The sequence below is a fragment of the Ambystoma mexicanum genome, chromosome 13, assembly GCF_040938575.1.
Source record: "Ambystoma mexicanum isolate Mex_15411 chromosome 13, UKY_AmexF1_1, whole genome shotgun sequence".
In the NCBI taxonomy this organism is placed as follows: domain Eukaryota; kingdom Metazoa; phylum Chordata; class Amphibia; order Caudata; family Ambystomatidae; genus Ambystoma; species Ambystoma mexicanum.
The window spans coordinates 551,389,311-551,411,018 of NC_090938.1; the positions used below are offsets into that span (position 1 = coordinate 551,389,311).

Below are 21,708 nucleotides of genomic sequence, written 5' to 3' on the forward strand. Positions count from 1 at the left end.
CTGCTCTTTTCGATTTGTGCTAGGTTCTCCGAGCGGCACGAGAAACTTCAATTCGTGCTATGGTAGCGTGGCTCCTTGAGAAACTTCATGCCGGTCTTTTCGGTCGGTGCTAGGGTTGTGCAGCGGCACAAGAAAATGTGCGCCGTTCTTTTTGGTATGCGGATTGCGCCGATATGGAACTGAATTTTGCTTCCCAGGCTGGCGGAATGGAATTTCATAATTTCGCCTAGCCCTAATCTTAAACCATTAAAATCTTGCATAGGTTAATGTAGTCTGGCTAATGTAGCCCTACAATAGTGGGCCACTCTGAGACATATTCTCTCCCTTCCTAACTGGCCACCATAAGACAATCAGAGTCACTTTACCCTGCCTTCCCGGCAGACCAGGACCCGCTATCTCTGAGCCGGCACAAGTAGGAATCTCAACAACGGCTCTGTTTGACATAATTATGTCAAGAGCACCAACCATTGCGCGGGCTATGCCACCCGCCCACCTTCACTCGGCCGAGTACTGTTGCACACATACATGCATTTACTCCTACATTGCCCTTTGTAGTACATACCAGCCTTCAAGTAATGTACACCCCTTGTGGACATAGCCCACACACGCCACTGCACCGTCACATCGGGATGAGCCACCTCCTCTCCAGCTCCCGCAGCCGAGCTCGGCCACCCCCCCTCCCCCGAGGACCCACATCACGGCTCTCCTAGCAACAACACCACGCTCCCGCCTAAGCATAACTCGGCACCGTGAGCGTCTAACTGACAGGTTCAAGTGACGCCGCGGGTTTGGCGACACCATCCAATGGGTGCCCAGCATTTATCTGGACCCCGCCCCCAACTGTGCTCGGATACTCGAGCCGGCGGCTGCCTCCTCAGACAGTCATCGACCGGCACCCGGGCACAGTGAGTGGAGCGTCTCTCCGAACGAAAACAGCCTTGAAGCACAGGTTAGCTTCATTTCTCCCTCTTATGTACCCCGCATTCTTCACTAATGTATTTTTTTTTGTTTCCCCACCTTCCCCCTCCCCCTTTCACACCACCTCCTTTCCTTCTCCCCCCCCACCCCCTCACTTCTTTCTCCCTCTTCTCTTCCGGCTCTCACAACGTCCAGGATTCCGTCCCGTTCATGGCCATGTCCGTGTTGAAGCTGGCTACAGACACCGCCTAAGAAATGCTCTTATGATAGAAACCCCACGGTTGGGGATAGGTTCTGTGCATCAATCCTACGTCTCCGGACATCCTCCGGACGCCACCCTAATTTGCCCAGCTACTCTGGTTCCACAATAGGCTACCCATACACGCAGGTAAGCACTGAACACGCAAACCATGGGTAACCCCCTACCTTCCACACCCCCCTGCACCTCCCATAATCAATTTCATGCACCCTGACATCATCTACTATTTGTTTTGCCAGCTCATGCACTTGGCCATTTACTCATGTGCCAAGTGGACCCACGGCCTGTGCCTCTGCCGGATATCTACCTACAGAGAGGGGGTAGATAACTCGAGGCTACGTAATCTCATCTGACCACGGACACACCATCCCATGGCAATCAAGGTACAGAGACTGTACTTCATGCAGACAAATACCACCTTCTCACACCCACAGTGGCAACATGGTGGTACGGCAGTCGGGGAGGAGACACGGTATGTTGAGCACTGGAAATTGGGATTATTTTGATAGAACACGTGCACTCCTTTTCCTATCTCTTTCACTGCTGACTAGGCAGCCACAGTAGAAAGCCCTGCACGACTAATACACTTAATAAGTCATTCTAGTGGAGATCTCTTTCTTACCTTCTTGGTTATTTCATCAACAACTTCAATACTAACCCTGACCTACCTCTTAGATACAAACTAAAATATCAGGAATTTTTTGTTTGCATTCTCTATTCCAGACTTTAAATTGGGAACAATAAGGAGTTACTTCCCAACCATAGCAGCATAAATCATGTTGACCTTATTGATTTGTTCTTAATTTTGTGTTTAGGACAGGCAGACACACTCCTGTCCTGATTTTGCTGCTACTGTCAACTATATGTTTCTCTTTCTCTACTTCTGCCTATCATTCCTCCGTCCTATCTGCATGTCCTTCCTTTTTTTATCCGACACCACCACTTGGATTCAAACCTACTTTTTCTGTGACTACAGAACAGGAAAGTATAAGGTGTGTGTTATAGTCATTGTTACTTTTATTTTTCGTTTGTTTTCAATGAGTATAAAATAACAGGTTGCGTTTCTTATCACATTTTATGTTTTGATTTACATTACGGACATTGGTTGCAAAATTTACATGTCTGGGGTGACAACCACCAGACAAACAGTGATTTTCACAATCTGTTTGTGCAACCAAATACAGAATTGTTTTACTTCAACTGAGACTTGTGTTTTGTTGTTTGTTTATTGTTTTTTCATTATATTTGCCTTATCTTGGTGTTCCACCAGTTTTGTCAAGTGGATTAGATCTAATATACATCGTGGCATTCATTGCATCAATATTGGGTTGACAAGGGGAGGTTAAGGAATAATATGAACCCCGTCCATTCTAAAAACCCATGGCTCTGCAACACCTCTATCCTATGATTTATAACGTAGCCACCTGACAAGGTTGTGTTCTATAACTTTCTTCCATTTCTCCATTTCTTTTATGGCTTTTTTTCAAGGATAGCTCCCTAGTTGGATCTTCTTTTTTCATCCTCTCAAAGTGAATGTATGGCAACCTTATTATTCAGTGACATATAGTCTGCAACTGCTGAATTTATGGCATCCAGGTCTTCATTTTTGGTAGAGAGGGATTACATTTCCAAGATTGTGTGGTTCTGCAGCAGCCCTTAGGTTGCATGCTTATAACGGATGTTGAGTGGATTGCAATTGCACCTGCCAATATCTTTGCTTCTATTATGTCTTGGGATTCCAATTTCAGTGTAAAGGTGATGACTATCCTTGAGAATGGCAAATGGTGTGAAGATTGGAAAACATAGCTCCAAGCCAGTAACTGAGCTTCTAGCCTTATCTTAGACCATTTGAATCAATCAGTTGGTGAAAAGCCCTCCCACTGGGGTGAGGCTGGATAAGAAGTTCCCAATATATCCAAAGTGTGATTCAGAACCTCATTCCAGTTCCACGTGTCTTCCCCACTAGTAGACTGATTTGAAGAAGGCCCAGTTCTTTTGTAATATCTTGGAAAATTGTGGGTCATCTCAGTTTGGGTCACATGCTGACATTATCACAGTATTGTGACCTGCCAGCACACTTAACAAGAGGACACATCTGCCACCCGGGCCCCTTTTACTTTTTTCACCCGAGAAAGGTGTAATATTTTGTTTAAGTATGAGACCTTGCAGAGCCATGAAATCTGGGCCCTTTCATTTTTTTGTCAAATTTGTCAACTGCACCATCATGAGTTCCTTGAAGCAGAATAATATCTGTGTTTTCCTTTCTCAAGTAAGGGGGGTCCTTGGTTCTCTTTGCAGTTATTTACACCGTTAGTGTTCAGATCAGATATGTTACTAGAAAGAGATGTTTAAATCACCCCCCCACAATATTAGTATTGCGTTTCGTCAGATTGAGGTACGGATCACTGAGAGAGCACTGCATTCTTTTGTTTTATGAACATCTCTGGGATCTTGTTTGAGAATTCAGATGGCAGCTAATATTTTTCTCCTAAAATCTGTCAACTCCTTGGCCTCGCTTCTTTCAGGGATCAAAACTGTGGGTAAAGTGAGTGACTATGGTTATTGCAGCTAAATCTAAGTGAAACTAGAGAACAGCCTTGTATATATTTTTTGCATTTTGTTTGTTCCTTCACTGCCCCTACAAATCTCCTTTGTTCCAGCAGAGCAGGTGAAAGAATCAATATTTCCAATAGTTGCCCCAGAGAATACACTACATTGGTACAAATGAAAAATGTGTGCTTTTTTAAAATACAATTATTACAGTAACTTTAATTTAATGGAAGTACTTTGAGCTAAACATACCGTAACACTGCAAATATAAACAGTAAAGGGCCAAATGCAGTACATACTTTGCTATTGTGGAGCCATTTTCCCCAGAGGAAGTCAAATACTGTCTCATCCCACGGATTCCTCTCACTCCCCTGGGCCCTTTCTCCTCCCAGGAGATCCTACCACAGAACACCACCCCCAAGGTCAGGATCAGGACACACACACTCTCTCTTCTGGGCTATTATTAGCCCCTTCAATTACATACAGTGGACGTCTAAGGTTGTTCTCTTCCTTCCACCAACCACACTGGCTCTCTGCCAGCCCCCCTGATTTCGAACAGAACTACCTCTGGCTTTGCTTGCTGTATCTCTGCCTCTGCCCTGCCTTCCCCTGCATCCATTACACCTCCACTAAAGAGTGCCAGGAACCGTTGCTGGAGTAACGGACAGTGCGAGGGTGTTAGTGGCTGTTAGTAGCTTTTCTCCCACAATCACTAGCTCTGGGTGGTGGTCCTCTTTCCAGGCATAGGGGATTGCAAAGAAATACCCATTACTTGCCTGTATTCACAGGCCAGTGGAGCGGAATTCCTTTAGCATCTCAGATATGAAGAACAGCATCTGGTGTTTCAGCGAATCTACCTAGTGAACATTCTTTAACCAGGCTGATGATCGCCAACAGACTGCCGTTAGGGCCAGATGCGAAAATGAAACACTGGATCTGCCTCTTGCCCAGGCCGCCTTGAGATGTGGGGAAAGCTCGGTTTCCAGCAGGCCTTCTAAATTCGAGTTTTAGTGTGCTGTGCAGCTGAGAGTTTTAACCCATTTCCTGGCCGCCCCATTTCTCACAAACTACCAGAAAAGTCCTTCTGCTACTACTTTAGTTTGCTGTGTAAAGTCATTAATTATGGTTAATGGGGGCCACATTGCTTCGTTAATTCACTAAACAGGTACAGTACTGGCACAAATAATGCAAACTTTATTCACACACACACAAAAGACAGCACTTGCAGCAGAACTTGAAACTTCCCTGGAATACTTGAAAGGTACAATATGGGTATCGGTGCAAGTGGCCCTCACAGAAAGAACAGGAGGTGTATAGGGAGAAACATTGAAAGCTTCCATCCAGGCCTCTAGATAATGGTCGTACCACGCCTTTTTATGCATTAAAATATTGTAAATATGACACCTTTTTATTTTTCTGTGAATTTCATTTGCCCACTAGTTGAGAGCACAGGGCATTGCAAAGGTCAGGTCACTTTACAGAAACCAGAACCTCATGATTTCTATTTGCCTGGATGAAATTGCATGCCATAGACAAGTAGTCTGCTGAAAACAATACATTTGCTCTCTGATCTGTGTGTATTTTCAGAAAGAAACAGCACACAGTGTGATAAGGAAAGGTTTCTTTTGTTCAACTTTGCTGTGTTTTATGTCTGCAGATGAATGGAGAGGAACATTATGCATGCATATTAATTTCCTAGCATTATATGGTCCTATCAGCAATAAGACAGAAAACTTAGTTACTATTGGGAAGTATCCTTTGTAACAAACAAATTATGCTTTAAGTGAATGCATGGTTGCATTTCACAAAAGCATTTTTTGAAGTTACTGCGTTATGCATTCATCATCAAGATGCATATATGTGTTGTGCTCTTTCATATTAATGTGTAGAAGATTGTCTACAAATGCAACCGATTGTATGAAGCCAGATATCTTGGCTACACAACTCTGTTTTATTGCTAATGTGTTCTATTCGTTTTCAAGTTTAGTCATGTTTTGGTTGCCTGTTGCATAAATTTTACACTCGTGTAGGCAAATCATTTTTACTCTTACAATTCAAAACAGCTTATGCTAAGGTCATTTATTCAGAAATGTGAGCTGTGTTATGTAGATTCACGTGGAATGCATTTTTTACTGTAACATTCTGGATTAATCATAGGAAGTTCTTCTTACAACTATTCGGGACTTCTTTATCATGAACCATTTCTGTATATCATTGTGTGTGCTTTTGAGGCTATAATTTTTCTTTGTGTTGTACTCCTTTGCCGTATCTCTTGAGCTCTATTTGCCGTGTGTGTGTGTGTCTGTCTGTCTGTGTGTGTGTTCTAAAATGTGCACAGTAAATTGTGTTGTGAAGGGAAACAAATTTCCAGACATGCCTGGCCGTACTAAAGTGACTCTGTCTCCATGGCAGCAGCAGCAAGAGATCATGGCAGCAAAGCGGCAGCAGGAACTAGAGCAGCAGCGGAAGCGGGAACAACAGCGGCAAGAGGAGCTTGAAAAACAGCGCCTCGAGCAACAGCTTCTCATCTTGCGGAACAAGGAGAAGAGCAAAGAGAGTAAGATGTGACTGGAATGGGAGGTCTGGGGCATACAAATGGCCAGTGTGCTTAGATGGATTTCACAGTTGAGGCATCTTTCTATAAAGATCTTTTCGTTGGATAGGTAGTTTGGGGGTCAGGCCATCAGTCCACAGGTGGGTCTGACAACTAGAGTCTCTTATGTTTGTAAAATGCACATGGTATGCAACGTTGCAGCACAGTGTACAACGTGACCTCACTCTTGCAGGAGAGGTTACCTATTTCAGTACAATTAGCATTTGATGGTCAGTTGCAGGCATGGTGGGGGTACATACAGCAGGATTACGCCCCTAGGTTTCCTTGTCTTTCTTTAAGATTAGCTGATGGAAAAGGAGTTTTGTGCTCAAGTGGCATAATGTCTATATATGACACGTGCATGAGATGCAAAATTGGGGTGAAAGACGTTGGTGATGTTCAGATGGATCACAACCATGGGAGACATTATTTTTGTACGATTACTCTATTAAGTGGAGATTGGTTCACAGGTTTGCCTTTTGTGTGTGTGGAAAGAATGTAAACCTAAGGGGCCTCCCACCTATCTGAAACATGTCCATGCAATTTCAGAATATGGGTACAGAATTGGAAACGGCATACCGTTGGATTTCACACATTGGTCTTGTCCATTAGTTACATTTGGCAAAGCTAGCTTGCATTTACAGCAAATGTCATGCCTAGGGTCTCTACTCCTTTTTCTTTCCTTCTCTAAGATTTAAGCATTGGATGGGAAATTGGAGTCACCAATATGGGCTCGGTGTACATCCCACTTTGCCCTAGCAGAGCAGTGTCTTTCCAATGTCTGAGCATAGAATATAGTTTGACTGCCCATGCTTGTACACACCTCAGTAGTATCGTCTCTGTAGGATATGTGCATGCAAGTCAAGATTGAGGCCCTGTGTATGTTGAGAGGTCATCTTGTGAGGGAGGGAGGCCTGCCTTTCTGAATGTGGTCACCTTTAAAAATGGTTTAAGGTCACTTGCAAGGAAATAGTGGAAATAACGCATGGATTAGTGGATCCAAAGAGGCATGCTTGGCACCTACTGGGATAAACCAGCATAACAAACAAAAGGCTGTGATGTTTTATGAAGTGACCAGAATGCCTGTCAACTCTCTGATCATTTGCACAGCTCTGAGGCTTCCTTTCATGCACAATCTCGAAAGTAATCTTTTTTTATTTGTGGATGAACATTGGAATTAGCAGCACATCTAGCCCTGCTCAGTCATATCTGCTTTACTCTCCACTGCAGGAGGAGACTACTTTCAGAGCAGCTGTGCTGCAGCATGGCCGTCATCTTAACTCTGCTTCTTTGTCTGTAGATGCTCCTAGTTTGGCTATGTGGGAAGTGAAAATGCAGGCAACTTCTTTAATTTTGCCCCTTCCTTAGCAGTGAGGGGCTACCCAATCTGCCCCAGCATATGTGAAACATTGAACATTTCCCCTATGCTAAGAATTATTTTCTTGCCAGCCCTCCTCCAGCCTCACTCCCTCTTTCTCCACTACATTTTCTCATCTCTGAGGGCCCCCCCTCATAGTGCTGTTAGGGCAGCGTTGAGCATCTGCTCTTCCTTACAGCTCTTCTACTCTTAGAGGAAGCGAGGGGCTCCTGTTGCTCACTCTTCTTCAGCACTGGTCCCTCAAGCCTATGAAGGAAGATAGTACTTGATCCGCCTTGCTGCTTCATACAGCAGTCTTCTCTGGCTGATCTTAAGTCTTGCCTCCCCCATGCGCTTGTTTTCTCGTGCAAGTCTGTGCAGCAATTATCTGTAGAATACATTGTTTCTGCTTCCTCCTTGTTTCTGGCAAGCTCCCTCTTCCAGCCAGCAACCAATACTTCTCATCAGGAGATGTGGCTCTCACTTCACTTCCGATTTCCTTCTGTTTAGTAAACGTTTGTCCAGTTTGCTTCTGGTCTTCTCCTTTTCTGCAGGGCTACATGCCCAATCTATTTTAGATGTTTTTATTCACTACAGTGAGGTCTGTCCACCTTGTCCACCTCTTCAGCTCTTACCATTCTCTGTGATAGGCGTTGCCCCTTCCTCTTCAATTCTCCTCCTTACTCTGCAAGATTTCTGGCCCACTCTTGCTTAAGTTCTTTCCTCTTCATTGCAGTGATGTGACTGCTTACATCATGTATTCACATTTCTCTGTAGACCCATATGCAAGTACACTTCTATACCTTTTTCTGCAGGAGACCCGATTACCTATACCTTGTGCATTTTCCATTCCTGCTGGGAGACCAACTGCCTCCCATTTTCACTCTTAACCATCTTCACTTCTGGTTGTGTTCTAGCTGACTTTGCACGAGGTGTGCTTTCTTAAATGTGTCTACTGGTTACCAGACATTTGGTCGAAAAAAATTGGTCGACTAGACAAATGGTCGAACCAATTTGGTCGAAAACCAAATGGTCGAATTTTTTTTATTTTTTATTTTCACCTTTTTTTTTTTTTTTGGGGGGTTCCCCCCCCCAACCCCCTTTTTTTTCTAAAAACCCATTTTTGTAACAAACGAAAACCCGAAAAATAAATATATTATTATTAAAAAAAAAAATTCGACCATTTGGTTTTCAACCAAATTGCGTCGACCAAATGTCATTCGACCAGTTTTAGGTCGACCAAATGTCTGGACACCGTGTCTACTCTGTTCAATAGGGGCTCCAGTGCTGGCTGTCTTGCTGTGCGTGTTATGTGCATTGGTTCTAGCTGTCTTGTTCTGTCCATGGGGTGCTTGGGATCTTGCCAATTTGCTTCCTGCAATGGGTGTTCTGGGACTTGCTGTGTGCAAAGAAATGCTGTTGGCTAGCTTCCAGCATTTTTGAGTGCCTTGATTTTGTAGTTTTCTGTTCAATTAGTGCTGCATTTGTCATGGCCTTACTTTGGTAACAGCTTCTTCAGTTCTGGCGATGTCTAATTTTACTCTACCTTTCATGATTTTTAATGTATAATGGAGCTACATTTGTTAACAAGAAATTCTCATTTAAATATTTTAATTTCCCTTTTTCTGAATCTATGTTCCTGTACATTTTTTAATGTCTGCGACTAATGTCATTGTATGTGTTATCTGTGCATTTTTGCGGTGTGTACAGGTGCAATTGCCAGTACGGAGGTGAAGTTAAAACTTCAGGAGTTCCTTCTCAGCAAATCCAAGGAGCCGACTGGGAGCAGCATAAACCATTCCATCCCCCAGCACGCCAAATGCTGGTACGTCTGCCTGAGTCATGCTGTCTTTTCGCGTTCTTTCATGTATCGTGAGTTCCCCTTCATCAAGAGCTGGGGATATCGTACCATTTTTTTTTTTTTCTTCAAAAAAAGAGGTTTGCTCCTGAATAAATTTTTGGGGAGAAATACAAGCATCAATCCACACATAATACAACTTAAACAGTCCTAATAGATCAAATGTTTTTATTCATGTACATTTCCTGGTAAATTTGTATGTTTTAAAATGATATCACATGAATGATCCAGCATATGTCGCAATTAATTTGTGCTCCTTTCACTCCACCCAATCATGGACTCATAAAACGTCTGATTTATTTCTTTCCACAAGTTATTTGCTGACTATTTGTTGAAGTTAAATTGTATCTGTCTGATTGAAATCTAAATGAATTATTCACTCGTTGTGGTTTTGATATAATTATCTATTTTCACTGCTTTTCATACTTGGATGTGCTTTCCTTTAATGCTCACCTGGTCGTGAGTAATTCGACTGCAGTTTTTGTGATCGTTACAGTCCACCATCAATTCGCCAATATGTAGTTATATTTCCTGCAACTAAAACCCCAATGATTTGTGGAACCAGGTGCCTGAGGTAATGTCTCCTCTGTGAGAAACCTGAAGGTGTCACACCAGCTAGTCCCAGGGATCTGTCATCCAGGTGGCCAGGACACGGCCATAGCTTTTGGATCCAGTTCCTACGGGAAGATCACCTGGGTGAGGGGTCTTCGGGTAGTGGAAGTGGGACACCGGATGGTGAGACACGGTATGCCCTTCCCTCTAACACCTTTAACCCATACTACCAGTTAGGATACTTAGGAACTCAATCCCCCCCCACCCTCACCTTTCACAACACGAACACTTTCTTACGGACAGCTCGCTATGTGAGAAAACGGACTAACACCCGAACCGTATACCTGACATGTCCCAATACAATGATCAGGCAGAGTTGGGCAATTACTGACCATCACGCACACCTGACTTCCATTACACTTCCCCATGCGTATAAAAGGCGGCGCGCGAGAGCACACTTTGAGCGAGGCAAAGCACACAAGGAAACTACAGTTACAAGATGGCAGTTTAACACAAGGAGAAAGATGGCGAAATGGAAGGGGATCGCAAGGAGGGAAGTGCCCTTGACCTATTCGACAAGGAACCGTTACTTTCACAAAACCTTGAGAGTAGAAAGTGTAAGACCAGGAAACCAGGCTGAAGAATCCGGCACTGTGTGTCTGAGATACCCGGGGCCCACCTGCGTCAATAATAAAGGTGGGAAGAATTGTCTGCTGCTGTGGTACTGTACTTGGCTCCTACTGCAAAGCAGCGCCAGTGAAATCAACACAGCCGGTGAGTTGGGGGGAGACCGATACCAGACGGGTCTGTGTTGAAGCCAAGGTTGCAAGCGGCAACATTGTATGGTGAGCGCTGAAACAAACAGTATATGAAACGCATCCGATAACCAACGCAAGTAAAATTGAATAACAGATGAGTGATTGAACTTTGAAACAAAGAGACGATAACTTTGACAGAGTGGTCCGGCACTGCTTGCATGCTCATTCAAAGGTCTCTAAGGTATCCAATTGAGTGGTGAAAGAGGTGAAAGAGTGGCAAATAACTGCATCAAAGTGGTCCTGCAAGGGGTCAAGCAAAATCCTGTGCATAATAGAAAGTCTTTGATGTTGATACTGCCCAGAAAGTGGATGACAAAGTAGAGAAAGTTGGTCCAAGCCCGAACGAGGGAGATCAATTGAAAGCTTTGGGTTAAATCAAGTTTGTGTTAGAGTGAATTAAATTGGTCATAGCCCAGTAGATGGTGACTAATTGAACATTGTGTTAACCCAGATCTGAGCCCGGCTGAGTGGGATCCGGGGTGAACCATGAATCACCCAATAAATTGGATACATGAAAATCCTATGAGCATTATGTTAAAGGGATCTGAGCCCCGGCTGGGGGGGATCCGAGGTGAATAGTGAATCACCTGAGAAATTGAGTACATGTGAAATATTGAGAGGAAAAGAACATATTATTTGTTGCATCAGGCCCTCTGAAAGAAGATACTTTGAAAAGCAAAGAGACTTGGGCACCGAAGGCCCTGATGCTAATGTTTGAACTGCACCCTCATGCTAGAGAAGCCAGAGACTGTGCTAAACTCGAGTGTGCCGCCTTGTCACGTGCTGAAAACGTGGGGAAGGGAGGCCAAAGCCCTTAATATTCTGACATATCATTTTTCAACACTTCTTTCTTTTACATAACATTGTTTCACACACTATTTGTATTTAGAGGAAAGGATTAGCAATAGGTTATTTTAGTATAGGTCCTTTTGTTTTGACAAGACACCACTAGGACTGCGTTACTATTATTTTGTCCTAGCTTGCTCCCATCTTTATTTTTAGGATTAAATGGGCTTTTTCAAACCCTTGTTGAAGTTCAATAAACACCCTTGAACTGTGGTCACTTGTCTCTGTTTTACTATTGATACCATGCCTTTCTTGCGCCTCCCACAGATTGCCATCATTCCCCTCTAAAATGGCACAAGTCACCAACAACTTTGGAATGGTTTCTTTGAAAAGGCTTTTGTAAATTCTCTCTATTGGCGGGTTCCCTCAGCTGCTGAGCAGAGAATGCTCAGGAAGGAGAAGCAAGGCTATTTGGGGTTAGCCTGTGTGTTGTGGATTGCAACACTACCTTTGCCATTGAGAGAAGGGTGCATTGGGACAAAAGACATGAGCCCTGGTTCTGACACAAGCCCCCTGAATATGTTGCCTTGCCTGAATGAGTCACACACCTTTCCTCTTAGTGTGGGCTCAGAAGAGGGGTGCTACACTGTAAAATGGCCCAGGGAAAGGGTAGAACGGTCGTCATGGGGGAGAATACTGTGCTTCATTCGTATGGCAGCCCAGCCCTTTCCAGGGGCATAGCATCAGATTGCAGGTGATCGATGTCAACCACATATGCCCCCTGCATAAAGATTCGAATAACTGCTTGTTTTGGAGGGGAGAGCTATGGAGATGAGGAATTTGAGGGGAGAATCCTTAAAAAGAACATTAGATTGGGTGCAAATTTCCCCTTCCACCTTCAGAATCCTGAATGAATGGGCAGCATTCCATCATACAGAACCTTAGCTGGAAAGCATTTAATCCTCCCAGCACCCCAAATGGAAATAATGCATTACCTCAGCATCCTAAATTCGGATGCATATGCCTAATGGTCCATCCCCAGTACTAGTCGGTCTATAATTGGAGAAAACCTGGAGCTTTGTGGATTTTCCTGCTCCCTCATAGGACCTTTTTTCTCCCTCCTTTGTTCGGGTCAGAGGTAGACTTATCCACAGCTACGCAACAGGGTTTCCCTCAGCTTTCCCTGGCTGTCTTAGTGTTCACCCTGGTTGAGGAGCTAAACTGTAAGGATGATGGTGGAATGGTTAAGATACAGTTTAATACATGTTATGTATTAAGAGATTGTCCACACAACGATGTTAAGAAAATAGATGGCCTACTGTTAAGGTAAGCTTTGTTAAAGTTTTCTGATATATAGGAAGAGTATTTTAGCGTTCTCTCATTTTAAAACTATCATTTAGGGTCACCAGGGAAGTCTACCGTCCGACCCATTATCTGGGAATCGCATCCACTAACCCAGTACTCCAGGGTAACCTAAGTACTTAAATCAACTCATCTGGGCAGGGACAGACACTCATCAAAATCAATGGGCGAGGCAGGCCAGCTTCTGGTTGGCTTAGTGGTATACAGTCCTGATGTAGCATTATCCATCAAGTTCAAGAATGCTCCACTGTTAAGTGTGGGCTAATGCTCCCTGCAATCTTACACTAGCTGCCACACCTGTGGCAAATCACCCAAGCACTTGTCAGATAATTTGAATTAAGGAACCTACACACTCATTGGTACAGAGGTGTTGCAATAGCATTCCTACAGGAGCTGCACAGTTGAACTAGGATGTCTTGTGTTAAAGTAAATGTGCCTATGTTTATTTGCTTACTTGATAGCAGGAAAGCTAATGCCAAGACAACCAGGACCAGAGTATTTATAAAGGATATGAGGGGTGGGGGGGGGGGGTTCAAGGCTTTGGCCATACCCAATGATTAGGTGGATGCCAATTGATTAAGAGCACGATTGTGATTTGTTGCAGAATTTGCACTCTTCTTGGAATAATTCTCTGGGTCGGGGGGGCAGTGCACCTAAACTTAATCAACAGCTGGATGAGTCTGAAGTAACCTAACCTTGAAGACTACATGTTGGGAGCTTTGCTTTGGCAATCTGCTCAGGATCTCTGAAGCCAAAGCACTGCTATGATCCGAGGTCCTTGTCTCTGGAGGATAGCTCAGCGGAAATGTGCTTGCCTTAGAAGCAAGTTGACTCAGAGCAACGCAGGTTCGATCCCTGGGTCCGCGCTTCGAAACCTCTGGGTATTAAGCATATTATAAATAAACAATTACAATGATTGGTTGATACCAGCCCCACCCATACCTTCTTCCTAATAACACCTGCTGCTTGTCCTGAACTGCTAGTCGCTAAAAGGTGGTAGGACGGATGTCTTTGTATGAGTCACCTCTAGTCTGTAGCCTAGGGTTGGTCAAACTAAGAAACCTTTATCCTAGGAGGACTTGTAGGAAACCCGGGACTATCTGATCTACATTGCTGGCACACCATATGTACTGCTTGACCACTGGACCTACGCAGGTGTCATGATCACCTCCAGGGTTGAAGGTTTGGGACCAGGTATGCAAGCTAGCAAGGGTTCTTTGTGGAGATCTGTGGGGGCTAGATGGTTACTAGCATGGCGTACCAGGTATTCTTCACAATCCTCAGTATCAGATTCACAGTGGGCTTCCATAGAGAACTAATGGTTAACTAATTCCCTTAAGATGGTCGACCTGCGGGTCGCAAACTGAGTAGCAATAGGGAACTAGTAGTTGGGCATGGAGGACTATATAAGCCCTGCCCGCGCAGTAACACATGATTCCCGTTAGTTCCGCTGACAGCGGTGTAACGCTCACCGGCACTCTGTTGACAGACATGTAAAGACATTAGAAAAGTCAGTTATGAACTTATCGAGTTAACAGAAAATCCACTGACCAAAGATTCAACGTACCCGACAAGAATTTCTGCTGCAGCAGCAATCCTCCAGCATGGTGAATGAGTTCTGCGGTGCAGTCCGCTACTTTCTTCCTCAGCCGTGGCTTCTCCGTGGATCCCTAAACCTCCATTCAACCTGCAAGACAAGGTACTACAGTTAAAGAAATAACATTTAAACATTAGTTGCGAGTGAAAATAAACTATGCACTTACTTACCTGAAGCTCCTACAAACTTTGCCGAGCATTCCAAAAGCTTGCCCTGTCAGAGAGTCTTCAGCTTGGTCAGGAAGGCATTTATCACTGTGCGCCTTTTCAATTACGCGTGCATACTTACCGCAAGAGAAGACTTCATGTTTCTTCTTCGCCAGTGTTTCCTCAAGTGTGATTCTCTCCTCATCGAACCTGCAGAAGAAAGAGAAAGATTTTAGACTTTCATCAAAAGAAGCCATCTCTTCAGTTAATATTTTTTCTCAGAGGCTTAAATACCCAACTGACTACAGTAAAGGCCCCAACCATCAAGGCTCTTGCCTCCTTGAGGCTTTCAACATTTTCCAGTCTGGAGTAGTCTTGTGCCTCATTATCAACACACCCTTGCACGAAAGCAGGACTGAGAGCTCCCTAACAAAAAAGCACAAGTGAGAAGGGGAACGGGACATTCAGATATATTAAGGGCATCCAGCAGGATGGGAAGGGGAGAGCCATAGTATAGTGACCCGCATTAAGTTCCATTCCCCTTTTTTCTCTCTTTTGATGAGAGTGGAAATTCCTGTATATCCAGTATTTGCAGCTCACGAGGGTATTCAGGCCATTTATGCTCCTGCAGAGATAAGGTAAGCGTTACTGCAGGCTGCTACCGGACAGCTGTACTGTACCCCATCATCTGATCACTGTAGGTGCTGACCCCAAAAAAGCTCTGCTCACTGGTAAAACTCACTTTCTGCAGGGGAACTGTCCTTTTCTTGATCAGCTACTTTTCTGCTATAATGAAGACTCTTGTGCCAGCAAAGACCTTCAACATTAAAGGACAATTATTTGTAAACTGACATCTTGTAGTTGCTTTCCAATAACCTTAGGGGATTGGGGGGGGGGGGTTGCCTAGTGTCTTTTGACCTAATCCTATCTTGATGAACCGTGTGCATAGGCTCTCCAGTTGCCCCCGAGCCCATACAGTGACCCTAACTTGGCAGGGTCCCCGAACTAAGAAGGTGATCTATCACTTTTCCAAAGGTTCTTACCTTTTGCATTGCATTTCACTTTCTCTTGCACAGAAACCAGATAAAGATATATTTTGAGTGAAAAATTATGTGGATATTGTGAGGGGCCAGAAATGTGAGGGGGACAACTTGATGAAAGCTTTTCAATAAATGGCATTTTATCAAATCAAAAGGGTTGGATAAACACTTCACTATCCCTACCCTGACAAGGAATTCCCTGCCTAAAATAAACTAAAGGAAAACACTCTAACCAAAGGTTTCGGTCTCTCACATTTGTATACACACCGAACCAATAAGGATTGATATGGCATTTTAATAACCACAGCCAAAGCAATATAGGTTACATCACAATAGCTGCTTCTGACAACCTGGGCAAATTCCCCTTCCCCAGATTTAAGCAGGTCTTTCTTTAAATGTTCAAAAAGGATAAGGAAATCCTGCAGAATAACAAAAATGTTCCACTTCAGTGTTTTTCCTAATCCAACTGACAACACAAAGTTCCAACTTGGATCCCAAGGATAGGTCACAAACACTTTCCACTGTCTTCTTGTAGTCAAGATCTTTAGACAGATTCTTGTCATCAACAATGAGTAGTTTGTAACTTCATTAACCTTAAAGCAAATGTCTTTGTCAGGATATTTTAGCACCACCTCAACTTCAGTACTGCTTTATCAAAACAGAAATCCATTAAACAAATTTCAAAACTTATTTTATTTTTAAAAGTTATTGACAAAATGTTTTGGCACCACTTCTACCTTGTTATGAATTTTATCCCACCACAGTACTTTATGAACTTTAACCTGGCTTACTCTCATGCCAGGTTTACCACTTCTACAACAATGGTTGCCAATGCTCTTGGACTGGTATACTCTCCTGCCAGCCAAGACAAACCACTTCAGTTCTCTGTATGGGTATACGCTCTTGCCCGCACAGAACCAATTGGCACAAAGTTCCAAGAACTGGTATACTCTCTTGCCAGGCCCTTCTACTACCGGCAAGTACATCTGTGGACAGGGTCAACTCCAAAGGTTTTAACAATGTCTTTTGCTTCACAACTTTAGATTTAGAATCCCACTGGTGCGATTTGTCAAACCTATGTGTTTGCCATATGTAAGCCAGGCTATGCTTCCTTCCTCCTGAACCTCATGTACCAGAAGGGCAGCCCTCCTGCCAATCTTGTTCCACCTTTTAATGGTTAACCAAATGCTGATTACAATTCTTACTCTTCTTTGGCTTTGGTAATGTGGGTTTAAGACATTCTCTACATCTGGACAATCTTCCTCGTACACTTTATGTTCATATATCTTCCCTTGACTTGGGCAACCCGGGCTGTTTATCAAGTGCCTTAGTGGATGTACCGTTTGACTTTGGCAATGATGTTTGGGTTCCCTTCTTTATATACTGCCCCTGTTTGTAGGTGGTTGTTCTCATCACCCACTGTGTAGCAATCACCTCCTTCAAATATATTCTTTGGGGTTTCTGTATGCTAACCGCTTTTGTTGTATCAGCTCGGTATTTGTTAAAGTTATGTATTTGACTTAGTTAGCTTTTTGTCACTAAATAATAACACTGACTCTGTGTGCACGTCTGTACTACTTTATTCTCCTTTCCTTTCTACCAACCGACGTTCCCGCTCCACCCCCCATTCCCTTCCTTTCCCCAAAGCTTCACTTCCCAGCATTCCATATTCTACTCCGCCACAACAGTCAGTAATCGGTTTCACATTATGTCGGTATTCAATGAGGAGTCTGGGTTCATGCAACGAGCAACCACGGAGCGCTCCGGTGTCAAAACTTGACAATGAACTACCGGTGGAGTGCACGTCTGTGTACTTCCCTGCTGCCTTCTCTTCTCCGACGCTGCACAGAAACTTCTCCTGCACATTCTCCTGCGTCTCATAACCTTCATAGCTTCCCAGTGTTCTGGTGTGCGCTGCCCCCATTGAATGCTGTGCCTTGGGGAAAGTCACAAGCAGGTGTGCTTCCGATGCGTGACCTCTGCAGCTGAAATCTCTAAACCACATGCCTCTCTCAGGACTGACATTGGCTTCTCTTGCCTCTCTGGTCCCGGCGTCCTGGTTCTTGCACAATTTCATCTGTTGCTTTTTGGAGAGTGCAAAACCCCTCCACCTATTACTGCTATCCACAGCTCTCATGCTGCTGCTTTGGCCCCCTCGCCTTCTTCCACTTTGATCTTGATATGGATCTTGTTCTTAATCTAATAGTCTGCACCTAAGGGGACTTTGTATGCATCTCAGCCACCCTCGGGTGTGGGTCATTAATCCCAATGGGCTGTACTCTGCAACCCTGTGCCTCTGCAACCCTGCTCTTCATCCCAGTACTCTGGGAATTCTGGGACTTGAAGTCCCTATCACACAAGTTAGTTCTTTTAATGTGATTTTCCCCACCAAGTTCCTTTTTCTCCTCAAGCATATTCCTAAAAGGAGTATCATAAGGATAAAAAGGTATATTTGGTTTCACAGAGTATTGCGTTTTTTCAAGTTTCAGATTGGTAGTTTTAAAATACCTCTCTGCAAGCTTTTCCTGAGACTCATAGGATTTCCTATTTCTGCGAGTGTTAGAATTTTGGGAAGAGCCTTCCTTGCCCATAATACACGAGTGGCTACAATTGTCTTCACTCACATTGTTATAATTTACTTTAGGGACCACCTGGTTTGGCAACATGCCATTCGTGTTCTGTCATTGATAATATCCCTTTACTGGAGGTAGACGATTACTGCGTCTCATCCCATGAAGTCCTCCTGTTACCCTGGGACCCTTCTCCCAGGTGATCCTCCCGGCTAACACCGCCTCCAGGGCCAGGATCAGGAAGCATCTGCCTTTCCCTGGTCACCTGAGAGGAGACTTTAGGTAGGGTTTTCACAAGGACTCCATAGGATTCATCACAATATTCCTTAACGGAATGTTCGGAAGTGTTAACTGTACCTTTTACCACACTGCCGCTTCCTTCCCTGGAGTTCAGTCTTTGCCAGGTTTATTATTTTTACCACTAGAGGTGTTAAGTGGACTCCTCTTTCTCTCTCTCTCCCCTTCCTCCCTCATACTCTGGACATTGCCAAGAAGTCCCATGTTAAGCTTTTCCTTCTGAAAGGAATTCTACCTTTCCTCACCTTCCCCCAGAGACTCAATATTACCCGAGCTCTGGTTCTCTCTAGGCTTGACTATTGCAATAGCCTCCTCCTTAATCTACCTTTGTCCACTCTGCGACCCCTCCAGCTAATCGAGAATAGGGCCGCAAGACATGTCCTTGACCTCAAACCCTGGGACCGTATCTCTCCTGCTCTACAAAGTCTTCAATGGCTCCCTATCACAGCATGGGTTAAATTCAGATCCCTCTGCATCATCCACAAGGCTGTCTGGGGCCAGGGACCACTCTAGCTGCAACTCCTTCGAATGGATTGTGTCCTCCAACGTATTCCTCGTCTTAGATGTATTCCATCCAGCTTCAGCTGCTTCGGAAAATGTTTTTCAGAGGGCGCTGTGCGCCAATGTCGTCAAGTCAAGGTCCCTCGAAGGCCGCTGTCGAGAATGACATCGGGTATACAAGATAGCATTCTCGGCGCCCGTTGGCCTCAGTTCCGTTTTTCCGCAGTATGTGTTGCTTCGGAGACTCGGCGCGCCTTGAGTAGTTCTGTGACGCAGTTTAACTAGAAGAAATATTAAACGATATGTACTCGTCGTCGACCCCGCATTCGGGATTCAAAAAGTGTAGATCCTGCAGTTCAAAAATGTCCATCACGGACCCCCACCGAGAATGTCTGTGGTGTCTCAGTGAAGGCCACGACATGGAGGCCTGTGCGAAGTGTCAGGCAATGACTGGGAAGGCCTTACAAGAGAGCAAGGGAAAACTGCAGGTAGGTTGAAAACCCAACCAAAAAGCCTCTAGCGTTGAGTCGAGGTCCCATGAGGAGAAATCTCCTCGATGTGAAAGGCAAAAGCATTGGTCTAGGTCCCAAAGTGGTTCACACCACTCTTCGTCTTTGACGAAAAAGTCCAAAAAAAGATGCCACCGGTCCCCTTCCACCTCGTCCTCGGACGAATCCCCAAAAAGAATGAAATGCCACACAAAATATTCTTCCACCGAAGAATGGGAAGCATTCAGAATAAAAATGATGTAGGTGTTTGAAAAGGCTAAGCCTCGGACCGCGCCTTCTTTGGAAGCCGGCCGGGAGTGTTACCGTTCCGACACTCGCAAACCCTCGAGTCCGGGTGATCGAAGGAGAAAGGATTGGGAACCCTCCAGGACACCAAGTGAAAAAAGACTGCTCGAGTCGACCGTTCGAGGCCACCTATGCCGTCTGGAACCCGACACACCTCGAAGGGTAAGTCTTGGAAGAGCGCCTTGACGCCAGCTCCGTCGACGACCACTATTTTGTCGGCACCATAGACGCATTTGTCTACTTCGACCCCGAAGCCCTCGGCGCCAATGATTCCAAAGGCGCCAACTCAGCCAGAAGTTGTCAAAATAACAGCAAAAGAGAAGGCTGCAAAGGCTGTAATACCTTCAGGGTACACTGATCCCACCTCTCCCAGAAAAGGTTTTTAAACCTCTTCCAAAGAAAGAATTTTTCAAATCCTTAACTTCAATTTTTGAAGAACAGGAGAGGTCTGATGAGGAGAATGTTCCTTTTGGACTGGAATATGGCACCCCAAATGTCCCAGAATGCCTTATTTCTGAGGAAAGCCGGATGAGGGATCTGGTGGAAACCTTGCATAATGCAAGTGGAATTGATACTTCACCTGAAACAGATTTTGGCAGGCCAGAACCAGGGGAACATGCCAGCCCCTCATACCGTCAACTAATGACAAAAGTCGTCGAATATTTAGGATGGGCTAGACCACCGACTCAGTTCATCCAGGATGATCTGACCGATATATTGGATCATGGTCCCACCGAAGATCCGATCTTACCCTTCCATGTAGCCTTACAAAATAGGGTGGCCAAAAATTGGGAGACCCCGGACTCTATTCCTCTGGTGAATAAGTGCCTTACTTCAAAATACCGCCCTTCCAGTAGCGACACTGGCTATCTGTCTAAGCACCCTTCTCCCGAGAGTCTGGTGATCCAGGCAGCCACAGCTTCAAGTAAGGTGAGGTACCTTTCTATCCCTCCGGATAGGAACGACAAGAGTGTGGATGGTTGGGCACGCAAGGTATTTTCAGCTGGGAGTATAGCGTTAAAATCGGCCAACTCCACCTATGCCTTGGAAGATTTTTCGTACACTCTGTGGGAGTGCATTGCAATGGCAGTGAAGCACATACCAGAAGTGGATGAAAGGGAAGGATTCCTAGCCATTGTTAAAGATGGAAAGGAGGTCATGCAGGAATCCCTTCAGTCTGGATTGGACACTGCAGATAGCGTGAGCAGGTCCATGGGCACAAGCACAGTAATGTGCAGATTTGTGTGATTACGGAAATCGGGTTTCGCATCAGACGTAGAAAACCGTCTTCTGAACATGCCCTTTGACGGGTCTCACCTTTTTGGCAACAAGGCTGACTAGAGCCTTGAGAGGTTGCAGACCTCAGAAGCGGATGCCAAGTCTTTAGGAGCTGCTATTAGGCAACCTCAGCCTTTTCGTGCATCATGACAGTCTTGCAGGGGACGATCCTATCGTTACTACTCCTCATATGGAAAGGCGAGAGGAATGGCCAGTCAAAGAGGCCAGAAAAAGGCCACTCTAGGAAAACGTACTAAGCCAGCCCCAGCTGCAGCCTCTTTACCATCAGCGGCCGAAGCAACCGCCACAAAACCAATTTGAGGACTTTCATCACAAGACACCTGTGGGAGCAGGCTGTCACAACATCTGCAAGACTGGCAAGCCATTACTTCAAATGTTTGGGCTCTAGAAATAATAGCCCAAGGTCACTGC

General features: G+C 44.7%; 1 protein-coding gene across 10 annotated transcripts in view; it reads left to right on the forward strand.

Moving 5' to 3' along the window:
* Positions 1-21,708, forward strand: part of HDAC5 (histone deacetylase 5) — a 2,156,790-nt gene that overhangs the window by 1,020,204 nt on the left and 1,114,878 nt on the right. For 7 of the 10 annotated variants that reach the window (XM_069634322.1, XM_069634324.1, XM_069634323.1 and 4 more), the window contains 2 exons: positions 6,140-6,284; positions 9,388-9,502. In XM_069634322.1, coding sequence (XP_069490423.1) covers positions 6,140-6,284; positions 9,388-9,502 — 260 coding nt within the window. The remainder of the gene's footprint in view (positions 1-6,139; positions 6,285-9,387; positions 9,503-21,708) is intronic. The other 3 variants (XM_069634319.1, XM_069634328.1, XM_069634321.1) reach the window with 2 other exon arrangements.